The 16,227-nt window shown below is 41.9% G+C and overlaps 1 protein-coding gene across 1 annotated transcript; it reads right to left on the minus strand.

Annotated features, from left to right (window-relative positions):
* Nucleotides 1-4,794: 4,794 nt before the first annotated feature.
* Nucleotides 4,795-6,959, minus strand: LOC121605938 (piggyBac transposable element-derived protein 4-like). Its single transcript, XM_041936070.1, has 2 exons — nt 5,537-6,959; nt 4,795-5,430 (listed from the first exon to the last, which is right to left on the minus strand). Exons 1-2 carry the CDS (start codon nt 6,809-6,811, stop codon nt 4,990-4,992), a joined length of 1,716 nt encoding a protein of 571 aa, XP_041792004.1. The 5' UTR covers nt 6,812-6,959; the 3' UTR covers nt 4,795-4,989.
* Nucleotides 6,960-16,227: the final 9,268 nt, after the last annotated feature.

Genomic DNA, 16,227 nt, shown 5'->3' on the forward strand with positions numbered 1-16,227 from the left:
AATGATTTACACTAAATAATAATAATAGTAATAATAATACCATAGTTTTTAACATTAGAACATTACCAGTTTACTTCTTGTAATGCTGACATGTTGCTAGCACTGCTGATCCCACTGATCCCATTTTGCAACTCCAGGTGACCCTGCCAACCTATACGATGCAGCTGGACATGTTCTGACACAGATCCATGAGGTTTCATTGGTTCTGAGCAATGATCAGGTTAATTTCTGCCTCATATATTTTGGTACTCCCGCTTAGTCGAGGGGGATTTAAAAAAGATGTGTTGTTTCTGGGACAATTCCTTGTTATTCTGTGCCCATTCTCTCGTTGCTAGCACGCCTGTCTTTTTCAAAGACTGTCTCCATGGGTTGATGCAGGGTTGCAGCACTTCCTGTCCCCTCTAAATGAACGCTGATGTTTATTGAAGATCTCTTTGGCTCCAGCTGAAAACTCATTATAAAAACTTCCAACATAACTCAGCAATATGTTGAGGTCTGGTAAGCATGGCCCAGATCGATGCGGGGAATCAATTCATGTCACTGTCTGCATTAGCCGACGGTAAATGTAAAGCGTCTTTTCAAACAGAGGGCATAAACGCTTTCCAGAAGGACAGGAAACCTTGTGTAGTAGGGGTACTCTCCTCTTCTAAATCTGCTGCGGGGTCAAGCAAGGCCTCTTCACATGTAGCTGTGCTGTCAGACGCAGACAAACACAGGTTAAAGTTCCAGGCTGGACACAGAGAAGAACCGAGGCAGCAGCAGAGTACCACATGCAACCTTGACCCGACCTGACATCTCATGGAATGAGGTGCTGGAGTTTCTCTGCAATAAGCGAGTAGGCGCCAGAACTATCCTCACCATTTGGTGCTTTTTTGCCTTTCATGTTTTAAAATTCCCCTCATGGTTTCCAGAACTTCTTCTGTTGTTACTTCTCATGTTAGTTCAAGGTTTAAAGCAAGCTACTAAAACATCTGGGCATGGTTAGGAAATTATCAGGAATTTGAATAATACTGAAAATGTCAGTGTGACCCATTGCCTCCTACAAGTGATTGAGCTTCCTAAACTTAACTGTAAAAATGTAATATCACTTTAAGTGATCGCTGCTGGATTAGATGTTGTTTGAAAGTAAATTTAATACATTATGATTAAGTATTTTGTAGAAGTGTTCTGTATCAACACTTTGAGTAGCTGGCAGATTCATTCAGTGCAAATGTTTCCTTAACATGGGTTGGACTTTGTCAAATTTCATGTCAAGTCTAATTTTAATAGTCCGCACAGAGAAGATAAGCATAAACTCACAAATGCATGACAAAAATACAGATATATTTAGAGATATGATCAGATGAATCTAATATCATATGTAGGTTAGAGTAAGAATAATCAGAGGTTAACTGTGGTCGGTTGATCACTCTGGACTGTGGTATGTGAGGTCATGCAGGGTCAGATCTGGTATGAGGGAGACCAGATGGAGACCCATCTTCCCTGAAGATAGACATAGGTTAGTAGGGTCAGCAGAGGAAAGCACCTCTCAGTTAAACAATTGTTAAAGTACGACGTTGTGTTTGAGTGAGGAAAGAAATGGGTGGAGCAAGGCGTAGCACTATGCAATATATTGTGTTGTCAGTATGTTAAGGGCAGAGTCCTCTGATCTGATACTGCTTGTTAATAAAGGTCTCTTCAACTCAAATTTGTATCAGCGGAGTACTTCCTACATTATATATATATAGTGTAAAACAAAAGTGAAAAATATAGATCCAGGAGGTCGGTGAGCAGTTTCGGGTGTCACCGGATGACCTCTTCTCAACCATGGAGACCTGGAAGGAGGAGGTTGTACGCAAACAGAGAGGCAACACAGCATTGACAGCAGAGACGGACAAGCACAGGGAGGGAGGCGGAGACATGACAACGTTCAAACCAGGTGAAGCGAGAGAAGAAGAGGAGAGCCTAATCTCCTGGGGATGGTGATCCAGATCCAAACACCTGGATGAGGGAGCGACAGCCAGGAGAAACAGAAAAGCTCCTGGATGGCTGATGGTCCAGCAGAGAGAAGAAGAAAGACAAACCAGAGAGAGAGAGATACCCCCCCACACAAAGCTGGCAGCTCGTGGGGGACAGAAAGAAAAACAACAGAAGTTAGAGAAATGCGGTGTTTATCAGAAGTTTGCAGTCTGTTTGTTGGTTTCTCATCAGCAGGACTATAAGAACGAGGGTTAAGAGATTCATCGAGACTAAGACCCATCAAATTATTTGCTAATTTGGAGACGTTACCATGGCAACGGCTGCTTGTCAAAAACTTCCAGGGTAAAAGCCCAGACAATTTCGTTCTCTGTTCTCTTTCCTATTCACGGTGATATTGTGATGGGGTCTATCTGAATCTGTCAACACCCGTCAGCTCCATGGAAATCCTTCTTTTGACCGGGATCAGATGAGTTTTGGATTGATAAAATTTGAAAATTCACATGACAAACTGCCCATAAGGTGAGATGGAAAGAAAAAAGGCAGAGAGAGATAAAGACAGAGAGAGGAATAGAAAGTGCCTCACCCACCCACTCACCCACAACACACACACGGCCAATGTGAACAGAGGCAGCTTTAGCCAATGAGCGCAAAACTCCTCTTCTCCTACAGGTCGTAAACCCTTTGTGTCACGGTATGAAAAATTGAAATTTCACCCTTGACTACTAATGATTGTGGTTTAAAATACTAATTCAATTTATAATCTTAACAAATCAGTTATTTTATCATTTGAGGAGCAGCAAATTACTCAGCTGTCCTTTAACTGACACAGGTAAAGAGTGTCATGAGAAAGTATTCTCTAAGGATGAGGAGTCTGAATTAGACAGGAAGTAATTAGCCCCTCTTCCAATATTTATAATTTGCGGCATCATAAATTGGCAAGCCTTACTTCCACACACACACACACACAAAATACCACCATCCTTGCTCAGGGATAAAAGCAAGAGTAACTAATGCATGCATACAAAAAACATTTAGAGAAAAAGCAGTATCCCCTAATGACTCTCTATCTATCTATGAAGGGGAGTGTACCTTCATTTTTTTTACTCCTGTTTGACAGATTAAAGGAACACTGATTAATTGGTCTCTCTGATGCTACTTTTAATGAACAGCTAGGTCGGACCGTTGGGGGCAAATTAGCTTGATCCTCTTTTTGCAGAACAGAATTAATGAAACCCCTATGGATTAAGCTGAAGTGTGCCCCGTATCCATGCTCCGTGCAGTTAGAATACCTCACGCTGGTAGCAACTATTCCAATATTTGCCCAAACTGAGGGTGTAAAGCTTCGATAGTTAGCCCTTGTAATGCAGTAAAGCTCCCATTAATGAGATTATCGGGCCCTGGGGAGGAAACTTCAGCCATATATCATTACATCTTCTACATTGGAACGTAACATGCCGATAAAGAAACGGGGGGGGGGGGGGGGGGGGGGGGGGGGGTTGAGCAACACGTCCTCATTGGAGAGTATCAGCGACGGGCTTAGTGGGCCTTCGTTGTCACATGGTTAGCGTGGTGAAACGGTTGCAGTTTGGTAAAGTTTAGGCAACAAAACTACTTTTGTCAGATGAAGGAAAAGATCTTGGCTTGGTTTGAAATAACTATGTTCATGTTTTGAAAGACATTACTTAACCCTCGTATTGTCTTCCCATTTACTATGCACCTTTTGTCTTCCCGGGTCAAAATTGACCCGGTCTGGTTTGACTGCTTGTAAAGCATGAAGTATAAAATAATCATCAAATTCTGTGTTGAACCTTTTTAGTCAACTTGTTTCCAACACATCAACATATATTTTACACTTATTTTTGTAATGTTTGATATAATAGATGTAATTTATAAAAAATTACGCTTCATTTTTGATAAAAAAAAACAGCAGAAATTCTGATTATTTTGACTATGGTTATGATTTGAGGCACATAAATTGATGTATTATCACAGACTGGCATATGTCAAAGTTTAGTCAGGACACTGTTTTGAAATAATGTAAAATATTTTAATGGCAGCAAATAGTCACACCTGTTGTCCTCCCGGGTCAAAATTGACCCGGTGTGGTTTGACTGTTTATAAAGCATGAAGCATAAAATGATCACACATTTCTGTGTTGCACCTTTTTAGTCAACTTATTTCCAACCAATTACCACAAATTTTACATTCATTTTTGTATTATATGGTATAATAGTCCTCATTTACATAAAATTATACGTCATTTTTGAGTTAAAAAAAGCAGAAATACTGAACTATTTTGAATATAGTTATGTTCTGAGGCACATAAGTTGATGTATTATCACAGACTGGTATATGTCAAAGTTTAGTCAGGATAGTGTTTTGAAACAATGTAATTTTTTTTAATTGCAGCAAATAGTCACACCTGTTGTCCTCCCGGGTCAAAATTGACCCGGTGTGGTTTGACTGTTTATGAAGCATAAATTATAAAATAATCACACAATTCTGTGTTCCATATTTTTAGCCAATTTCAGTCTAACTCATAACCACAAATTTTTAACTTTTTTTTTACACTTCTTATTCCTTTTATTATACTTCACTATACTTTTAATTATGGACAATATACCACATGTACATGAAATTATATTATATTATTGTATTATGTTTTCAAGTAAAAAAAAAAAAGGTTATTTTGGATAATCACTCACTGGTATATGTCAAACATTAGCCAGGACATTCCCAGGTCAAAACTGACTGATACAAATAACAAACAAATGTGATTTCAAAAGTATAACATTTATTTCCAAAATTATTTTGAAATTCATATAATCACAGAAACTGTGTGTGTGTGTGTGCGTGCGTGTGCATGTGTGTGTCAGTGTGTGTGTGTCAACATGTAGGTAGGGGCACATCAAAATCATGAAATCAAGTACAACATTTATTTCTAAAACTATTATGAACTTCATATAAACAGAGAAAAACTGTGTGTCTGTGTGTGTGTGTGTGTGTGTGTGTGTGTGTGTGTGTGTGTTCCTATTTGCACGAATGGCAGTGTATGGTCATGATGCAATGTCTTTTGCAAATATATACACCGCACTTGTGGCACGTGGTGCTCGTTTTCTTGTCACCCACGCAGAATCGGCACCTCTTCCTTGCGGGTGATGGAAGAGGAGGAGCAGCTTTGTGAGGGGGAGCTGCTGCAGTGGTCATTGCACCCTGCTGGACTTCCATTACCAAGCTGGCAGAGGCTGGTGTGCGGGGAAGTACCTGGCGTCGATTAATGAGTGGTGTCACAAGTTCTCTCCCAAGCTCCTCGAGGAACAGCCTCCTCTTGTGGCACTTCCCCTGATTCCAGGTTGGGTTGATCTCTCTCCACAGGATGAAGGAGTTGTATGCAGACACGTCAAGCATATTATAGAAAACCACCAGGGGCCAACGGGCTGTCATCCGTTTGCAGCTGTATACACTGGTGACCTGCAGCAAAAGTAATAAACAACAAATCATTCAAAATTTATTATTTGCTTATTTACACAAGCTTTGTATGAATATCAATAAATATTACATGAAAAAAGTTCAATACCTTGTCGAGGTTGTCGACTCCCCCCTTGTTCTTGTTGTAGTCAAGGACGATCTGGGGCTTTTTGTCCTCCATGGAGCTAACTGCAGTGTCCCGATGCAGAGTGCTCATGAGAAGCACATTCCTTCTCTTTTTGGGGCAGTAGGAGACCAGAGCATGCGTGTCAGTAAACACAAACTGGGAAGAGAACTTTTCCCTCTCTCTTGTCGCCAGCAGTACAGGGGGAAGCTCTGGTCTGTTCTTCCTCACTGTTCCCACCATGGCCATCTTCCTCTTCAGCAGCTCCTGGCCAAGGGCATAGGAGGTGAAAAAGTTATCGCAGGTGATGGTGTGTCCCCGAAGACCCTCCGTCACCTCGAGAACTACCCGCTGGCCCTGATTTTTCTCCGGCTGGCCATCCACAGGTTTGCCTGTGTACATTTGCATGTTCCAGGCGTAGCTGGTCTGGGCATCGCAGGCTACCCAGATTTTGATGCCGTATTTTCCTGGTTTACTTGGCATGTATTGCTTGAAAGCACAGCGACCTCTGAATGGGACCAGGCGCTCATCCACTGTTACATCAGTACCAGGATTGTACATGAGCGGCAGGCGACACAACCACTTATCCCACACCTCTCGGATGGCAGCAAGTTTGTCTCTTGCACGGCGTGTTGGTCTGGTGTCACGATCATCAAAACGAATTACCCTTGAGAGGATGTGAAATGTCTTCAGTGGCATGGTGGCACGAAAAATTGCCCTCCCAGATTGAGCATGCCATAGGCTAAACGTACTCTCTTTACTGGACTTGTAGACGCCAGCAAGAATAAGAAGACCCAAATATCCTTCTAGCTGAGTTTTGTCCATCTCGTCCCACTTGTCACCATACACACGACGCCCCTCCTTATTCGTCATTTGTAGTACCACCTCTTCAATTTCTTCTGACATAAACAAGTGAAATGTAGACTTTATGCTATCAGCACGAGAAATAGCATACCTTGTTGGCCCTCTGGGACTTCTCTCCCTCTCTGCACCCAACATACGCCTTCGGTCAGTTGGAGGAATGGAGGACCAGACTACATTTCCATTTTTGGATTGGAAATGATTTTCAGTGTCAGCAGGTTCCTCTTCATCAGATGATTCCTCCTCGTCAGTTGGAGCATAATCTTCATCATTTTCAGTGATGTTCTCTTCCTCTGACACTTCTTCCTCTTCTTCTGCAGGTTCTTCCTCATCTATCTCCTCCTCGACAGGGCTCCAAATGAGCTCAAGAGCCTGTGCTAAGTTGTAGCTCCTCTTCATGGTGCTGTCTCAAAATGAAATGTGAAATGCTCTGAGGGAGCTGAGGCATATCAAAGGTGTGATGATTGCATTATTTGGAGGCATAATGCAAAGTAGTAACACCTGTTGCTTTGAAGCGTGTGGCACATCAAAGTGTGTGGTGCATCAAAAGTTGTCATGGAATCAAGTTTACAAATTAGTAACTTTGTGTGTGTGTGTGTGTGTGTGTGTGTGTTGTGTTGTGTGTGTGTGTGTGTTGTGTGTGTGTGTGTGTGTGTGTGTCTGTGTGTGTGCGCATGTGTGTGTGGTTATTGTACTGGAAAGCACAATAGTATGATCCATTATACCACTTATTGTGGCCGGGTCAAATTTGACCCGGGAAGACCACAGATGCTATAAATTTTAATAAAACACACATAATTCAAAGAATATAGTCATAATTAATTTTACTTGCAAAGAGCATAGTATGGAACCATCCATGTCATTTTCAAGCAATTATATAAAAGAAAACCATAGTTATGATATGCAAACACTTGAAAACGGGTCAAAATTGACCCGAAGACAACAGGAGGGTTAAGTACATCATGCTAGCAGAAATAAATCAACATTCATTTTCACAAGAACAGTGGTCTCTTGGGTGAAAGCCCCCCCCACCCTCAAAATATGGACTTGCTCTAATAAACGTGAATGTGGGTCATAATAACCTACTTGCGCAGACGACCTGTACGGCTGTGTTTTCTGGTGAGGACGGGCTGGATTTGAGCTTCTTCATATGAGAAGCAGTGAATTACAGTGTTATATCCATTGAATATGAAGGGTGGAAGCAACAAACAGTGAATATAAAAATAGAGGGATGAAAATGATGACTTGATGAAAATGGCAATCAAAATCCACACCCACTGACTAACTGATGGAGTTTTTAAACCCTCAACTTTCAGGCCTTGGGTGCGTTCAGCCCTGACAGAACATAGAAAAACATTTCAATGGAAACAGTGGAGCAGAAGCAAGAGCACTTCCTCAATATGTCAGGGTTAACATGTCGATGCTGATTGGTTAACGCCTCCCACTAAATGCGGGAAAATGTTCCTTAAAGCGTGCTGAACAGTATTTTGCAGTGTTTCAAGGAAAACTTGAGCAAAACTGTGCACAGCATTTAAAGGTTGAACGTGCACTTCAGCTTATCTTGACATGGCGGCAGCAAATCAAAAACCTGATCAGGTAGCCGTGGGCGTGGTTTTTCATTAATATTTTGGGTGGAAGTAACAAAATGTTCTTGCTGTGAACAATAAATGTTAGTTGGGTGGATGATGAATGGTGGACAGTAGACAGACACAGCCCAGGTGGTGTCAGAGCAACACTGTTACAAATAAAATGTCAGTCAAGCTTAACAAATCAATTGATAATTTATCACTACTTTCCAATTAAGATATATAATTAAGCATCACTTCCACTTTTAATTTGTAAGAATTTCCATCTGTTCCATTTTGGGGGGTTTTAACAGACTCTGTATGCCAGAGCTCAGACAAAGTAGACAGGAGAAGGTTTAACAGTTCATTGAATGTTCAGCAAGTAAACCAACAAGGAGTCCAGTGGTGTACTGAGTCCACTTATGCTGGGTCCAGAGAGCGACTGCTCCGGGTTACTGGGGAGGGCAGATTGACAGGGTGCAGACGTGAGGTTGATCTCCGCACAGGGCTTCCACAGGGAGAGCAGACTGGCAGGGCGCAGACGAGAGCAGGTAAGCTTGATACACCTGAGCACAGACACAAAAAGAACATCAGGAAAACTGATCACAAATGGTTAGCACACTGACAGAGAGACGAGGCGAAAGGAGGTCTATGTAGTTACCACACTTGTAGGGAGACAATTCAGCGAATACTGGTTGATTCTCCGGGGCTTATATGATCTGTAGTCAGTCGGGTCTTCATTGCTTCATTGAGCACACCTGTGCTCAATCAGAGAGGAGGCCGGCCCGACCTGTCGGCCACGCCCTGCGGTGATGCCACTCAACTAGACAGACTTGGGGGAGACAGACAAGAGACGAGAGGAGGGGAAGACACTGGAGAACAAAAGGGAAAAGAGAGGAGACTGCAGATCTCCACGCCATCACTCTCATTCTCTTCAGTTAGTTTGTGTTTTTGAATAATGGCAGCTCTGTGTTGTGAATGATAACTGATGAAGATGGAATAAATGTTGAAACTTGGCTCTGTTTTCATCTTATCACAAGTACTTTAATTTCATTGGTTGTAAAATTAATCAAATAGCTATATTTTAGAATTCACATCCATCTCTGTTTTTATCAGACATTTTCAGATTGTTACATCCACCCCTCATAATTGACATAATTACATGATCATGTGCCTAGAAAACCTTAAGTCACGGCATACTGATTTTCGCATAAACTGAGTCACACTGTTGTCTTCAAATAATTCCTTTAACCTCTAGGCCAGAGTGCTTTCAGCTTTTGAAAATCTGAGGAAGGGAGAGATTGATGCAGGACTTAAAGAACAATGTATTTTCACACCACGAGGCTACTGAGAACAGTGTGACTGCAGCTGGTCGCTGCTTAGAATAAAGGACAGCGTGTCCTCAAGTGCAGGTAGTAGCCTTGGTGTTTGTCAAACTCACATAAATCTGCAGGAGGGGAGGTTTGATGTAGGGGACGGTAACACTGTTATGACCAGACAACCCTATCTACTAAAAATGGTACCTTCAGTATGCCATACTAAACTGCAATGGAATGTTAAAAAAAACCCTAATATTGGCCAGATTACAGTTTTAATAAACAAATTTTCTAATAAATGCATGAAAACTTTCTCTGTTAACATGTTTCTTTTTTTCATACAGCTTGAGGCAAATGAAGCAGGATTAAAATTATTTATGGTTATGTTTTGGCAACTCAAAGCACTTGCTTAAGGGAAAAGATCATGGTCTTGGTTGAACCATTCATTGCAACAAGCTGCAAACAAAACACTGACATATTGTATTTTTTTTTTTCAACAAAATGTTGCCTACTTAAACATCAATTTGCAACATTAACATTCATTCAGAGTTGTTTCTGTCCTCCTGTTGAACATAAAGTCCAATATTTATCCTCCTTTTAGCTCTGTTTTGGTCCCCACCAACTCCTGGGCAACATATCTGACTTTTTAGGTGCTAGTTGGCGACATTATCTGCCTGCTGTTTGATGCTGGGCAGGTCACGTACAGTGAGTTTATCAAAGCTTTTCAGGTAATAGTTTAGATAGAAAACCTGTTGCCTCTCACCATTGGAAACAAGGTTGAAAGGAAGGAGAAACCAAAACAATGAGCTGAAAGACGCTAAAATGCTACGTAGAACTGACAGAAACAGTCACTTACTGTAATACATGATAGTTTTGTGCTGTCAATACTGAAAAAGTCAACACTCATGTGAAGCACAAGATGAAACATGTTTATATTTTCCAATATTTAGCCTAAAGCTAACCATGTATGAAATGCAGGACACAAACCTCAGTCCCCAGCATAGCTCCTGCATTTATCTACCCTGACCTCCTCTATAAAACTTCTCTTTGGCACAGGAAATTAACATTTCCTTGGCTGGAAAAAAAAAAAAAAATGCCAGTGAAAATAATGCAGACAGCAATATCCAGAACCATTTAGTCGTGCATAAACATCATTTTCAGGTGAAAGGGTTACAGCAGAATTGGCTGCTTGTTCAAACCACCTGTGTTTATAACATAGCTTGTTTTATATCCTGTGTGACAATGTGTCTCATTCTAATATAAAAAGAGATCATTGGCAGTGGAAATGCACACCGCACACACGTTAGAGATGCAAATGTGAAAACACAAAGGTAACAAAACATGCAATTCTGTCTCTTTTTTGTGGACTGCTGTGTTACATGAGCCCTTGAGCAGGAATATAGGTTACATACTGTTAAGTGTGGTTCAGCACAGGCAGATGGGGTCGGCTGGAAAGAAATCATACACCCAAAGCAATGTTTTATGTGGGAAAAAAGACAATAAAACATCTAACATAGAAAAACTGCAGACCAGAATGCACGTGACACCCAAGTGTTATGTATACTCATGTTGAAAAGGCTGGATTTGCAGATGCAAAATGCTATATTTTCGCACATCACAGGTCAATATGAATGTACACACATTGCAGCACAAAGTGTCGGCATGTTGCTGCTGTATGAATAGAAAGATTCGAATGCCCACAAGTCATCATGAAATAAACTGTGAATTCCTCTCAACTGCCTTCTTTGTAGTAGCTACAGCTGCGTGGGTGGAGGTGTGGAAGAAGTTCAGCCATGTTTCTTTCTGCTTTGTGGGAGGATTCTGGATTTGACTCTTAAATTTTGATCTATCTCCTCTTGTAGGCAGAGACGGATCCTTTCAGCCATCAAAAATTTCGGCAAACCAAGGACATGTGCTTCTTCACCGTTTTGTCAAGTTCAACATTCATTTTTAATTTGATAATTTCTTCTTAAGAAGAACCAGTAGTGGGCTGCCTACGACTTACTGATGTGCCTCAAGGCCAGTTTGCGTTTCCTAATCAACTCACTGGAGCAGAGTTTGGTCAGCAGAACAACCTTATTACTGGCTGATCTTGTATTTTATTAGCCAAAATAATTGTGCAAAACCAGCTTATTGTTTCATAAACCTTGTACAACCACAGCACATTCAGGACAGTTTGGATATTGGTCAAAAACATTTTGAAGGAGAATGACATGACAAAGCAGGTTTAGGTCTTGGCAGTGCATATGCCTGTTTTATGCACTCCCTGGGTACAGTGGGGCAATTAGCTAGCAAACAAGGAGCACATAATGTCCCCCACATAGAACATAAAAAACGAATTTAAGCAGGTGGTAGTTGTTGCAATGTGTCAGCAAAAGCAGCAAGATTTTCATAGTATTTATTAACAGCAGCATCGCTGGACAGACTGGAGGCTAAGCGTTCAAATGGGCTGCCATTTTTCACCAGAGAGTGGACAGTAAAATGTGAACACATTGCACTATATAATTTTTATTTTCTCTTTTTGTTTGTTTGTGTTGTAATAAGGTAGGGTGATGGTATATAGCATGCAGATGAGTCCAGCAACCTTGTAGAGCAAAACATGCTAGTCCATACATTATCTCCTGTAGTTTACGCAGCCGTAATTGCACACTAGCCACCTGCCTCACAGCCCCGACTCTGTAGCTATGAGCATCTCTGTGATGTCCATCATTTTTGCGGCGTGCAGGGAAGACCAGCTGACAGCAGCTTGACTGAACTTATGTAGCTCATTGATGACGGCATGTTTCATTCTGATGGTGCGAGTAAATCATGAAAATGCCTTTACGCTTACATTTTCAGCAACGGGGCCTCAGGTAGAGAACAGTGGCTCGTCTATAAAGTCCTGGTACTTTCACAGATCCCAACAGCGTGGTTGCACTTTTATTTGTGCTTTGTCTTGCATCCTCCTGGCAGTTACCAGAACACATTTTATCTGTGGGGGTATGTGACTTAATATATCTGCGAGGGTATGTCTATGTGCTTTTGTCAGAGTCTCTCCAGTATACATTTTATGGGTTGGAGAAGTTGAAAGAAGAGAATGAGGGGGGCTCTGTACTCTGTGGCTACGGTATATGATAGCTGGGTGCAGCGTGTGACATTGCAGAGAGAAAATTCGTACTGAGGGCTGTCATATGGTGTGTGGATACAGCGTCCATAAAGCCTGAGGGTGTGAGAATGATAAAACCCTGTTTTGTTGTATTGCAAGGGAGAATTCTCCCATTAACTTTGGTTTGATTGCATATAAACATGGCATGCAGGCGGCAGAGTGCTTGTTTCCAGAAATCCCTGGCTGAGCGCTGCTGCATCTGCTGCCAAGTGAGGTAGGTTACATGGCTGGGAGCAGCGAAGCCTCAGCCACGGATGGCAGCCTGCAAAGACCACGGTGCGGTGCCAGGGTTACGGGTATGTGAAGGGAGGCAAATGTGCCCATTACACTCAGACACCCTTCCTCACCAGCTGAGTGTGATCTGCTGCTCGCGCTCTCTCTGTCTCTGTCCTCCCTCCATTTGGATCCAGACGCCTTTCAACCACTCTCTCTTTATCACACTGATACACTCTCTTACCAAGAATAAAAACACACTGACTCAGTCGCACACATGCACAAATTCTCAGCCTTCAATCCATCCCATGCTGTCCAGACAAATCAACAGTTGGAGCCAGAAGCTTTCTGCCCATCTGGTCAGCCATTTCCAGCGGGTCCCAGCGTGTTAAAAGAGAGAGAGCCATCTAATCCCCATCCTGTCCAAGAACTAGAGGGCTCTGATAGTTTTCCCGAGTCAAACTCAAGAACGGTGACTACAACTCTGCCACGTGGCTGCCAAGGTCACCAAACTCTGCAATCTCTCTACTTCTCATTCTCACTCGTTCTCTGTCTGTCTCACACAGCCCTCGCCTTCTCCTCTCTTAGTTACATAGTATCTTGGAGGTTTGATTTTACCAAATCCAGGGGGAAAGGCCCACTTTGCAGACACAGCAGCTGCTGTACTGTACTCCACAGTGATTAGTGCGAGGCCAGCTCCCTACTACTGTCAAGCCACGGGCAGAGCAACCTGCGAAGTGTGTACCCTCAAATATCAGAGCAGATTGCAGAGCAGTCTTTAGAGCACTTTTTAATATGTGCTGGAGTTGATTTGGCTCAAATCAGAAGTTGTTCCGGTTGCTGCACTTTTTTCATTGGCCTAGTTTGGACTCTCGCAGAGGAATGAATCATAAACAAAGCAGTGTTGTCAGGATGATAGGCCTTTTATTGCAGAATGTAATATTGTGCTATCCAGATTCTCTCTGCCTTCTGGCCTGCATGCACTGGCAAACTATGTGGCTAAATAAAACTCACATTGGCTTGCTCACTTCTAATTCTGTTAAGGCAAAAGTAAACATGAATGCATTACCAAGAACAGTGACAATTTTAGAAATCAGTTTTATTGCATATGAGATTTACTGTGGGGCTCCTTGGTTGAGGGTTTGTTTAATCTTTATTTATTCAGGGAAGGTTGGCTGGAGCAGCACACTCATTTTCATCAAGCTACAGTACACAGCACTCACACCTGGGAGCTGCACACTATAGCCATTGTTTTCTGGCCAATGAGCGGCTCCACTGGAGCAGTGGGAGTTTAAATGCTTAGCTCAAGGGCACCTCGATCTTTTGTCATGGGAGCGCAGATAGGTACTCATTCTCTTTGCCAAATCAAAGTTTTGAGCAAGTCCAGGCTTGACGGGCTCACCTTCCACTCATAGGCTGCCTACCTCACTAAGCCGCATGCTGCAGAGCTGACCCGAGAGGACCTGCACGCCACACCAAGCAAAGAGGTTGATTTAGATGCAAATTTAAGTGTCATGTTCTGCCCAGGCGTACAGCTGTTCAAAACAATACAGTTGTGGAATTTCATTATGACTCTTAGAAGGGGCAAAAATGTGAAAAAAGATGGAAAAGACGATATGTTTACAGATGGCGTTCCCTTAAATTTAGAAGGCATTCATAGCATGCAGAAATGAAATCAGAGTACACACAACACAACGTACGACGTTCAAACATCCAAATAGACTGAGCAGTCTGGGGAGTGTGAGTAGTGAACCCTGGTGGTATTATTTACTTTTCAGACCATCTTCAGTTGATTCAACAACAAGAGTTGGTGCTTCATATGCTCCATGGAGAAAAGTCCAGTCACTATTTATGCAGTATAAATATGGCTGAGATCAATGTCGCCATCTCAGTATTAATGTTTTGTGTTATTTTTCTTGCATAAACATCAGTTGGTAAAATGCTGACTCCTGATGAAAAGTTTAATATATGTTTTTACTGTGTAAAATTTGACCCTTTACTAATCATTTTTGACAAATGCTCAATTCGAACAGTACAAAGACAATATATTTTATGTACCTCATCAGCCTCATTGACTTTCGTAAATATCAGCTTATTCTGAATTTGATGGCAGCAACACATTTCAAACAAGTTGGGACCGGAGCAACCAAAGACTGGGAAAGATGTGGAACGCTCCAAAAACACCTGTTTGGATCATTCCACAGGTAGACAGGTTGATTGGTAACAGGTGGTAGTTTCATGATTGGGTATGAAAGGAGCATCCTGGAAAGGCTCAGCGATTCACAAGCGAGGATGGAGCGAGGTTCAACACTTTGTGAAACACATGAATGTATAAAGGAGATTAATACATGGGCTCAGGAGCACTTTGGAAAACTGTTGTCAGTAAACACCGTTGGTTTGCAATGACTGGATTCCCTTTTTACTTTTACACAGCATCCCAAACTGAATATTTAACATTCTGAATGTGGCACTTGTGTATGTTGTACCTCTACAAACATGAACTAGTGCGACATGATTGTTTGAAACTGCAGACCTAGAGACACTGAATAATAGCAGGTCAGACTGGACGGTAGAATCGAAAGCACACGACGCTGTTTTCTGTTGTTTTGCTGCATCAATGTAATGTTTGAACAAAAAGATCTTCAGCCGTGCAGTCGTGAATTTCCCCCGAGGACATAGCAGTCAGTCAAGTGAAGTGGAAGTGCATAGTAATAATTGACATTTGGATGAGCAGCGCGACTGTATATGACCGGTCATGAAATGGATGAGCAAAAGGCCCTCAGAGAGCAATTCAATTTCAAACACTTTACTGAAACCTGCAACTCTGAATAAGTAAGCATGAAGGACAAAAGACTGCACACTAACACCGAGGGCCGCCTGACGCTTAAGTTAAATTTCTGACCACAGAACTTATGCTTGACATTGCTTTTAAAAGCCTGGTCCACAGCCTTTGGCTCCGAAGCTGTCGCCTTTTCAGGTGGCTTTTGGTTCCACATAACGAGACCTACGGGTGCACTGTGGACCCTACTCTGACTTACTGTGGTGTGAAATTGCATACGCAACCTTGAAATGATTCCCACAATAGCAGATGGTCTTAGCAATGGAGAAAAATGCATTTTGCTCGCCTGTCTGAAGAAGGAAGGTGACAATAAATGAAAGTTTGATTAGAAAACGACACCTGGGGGGTTGTGACAGGTGACAGCAGAGCGAGCCTCTTCAAAGACACGGAGGAAAAATACATTTCATCTTTGACTGATTTTGATGGAGCACACTTTACGAGAGCTTCATTAATTATGAAACCATAAGTCTTGTAGCACCGGGGCTTCAAAAGCAAATTGACGCAAGCAGAGAGGCTAAATGTTCACACCACAACAAACAAATTAGAAAATCTTAAAATTTATAATAAAAAAAACATGTTTCTGACAAGTATAGGATAACTGTGGCTCACAGGTATAATGAAAAAGAAAGTAAGAGCACTACTATGAATAATCAGAGTATGACGTGCTACAATTCAGATAATGTGCACAACCTCAAGGGCTTGAATATTTTCCGCTGCAAATGCAAAAGCTTATGATA

The sequence above is a fragment of the Chelmon rostratus genome, chromosome 4, assembly GCF_017976325.1.
Source record: "Chelmon rostratus isolate fCheRos1 chromosome 4, fCheRos1.pri, whole genome shotgun sequence".
NCBI lineage: Eukaryota > Metazoa > Chordata > Actinopteri > Chaetodontiformes > Chaetodontidae > Chelmon > Chelmon rostratus.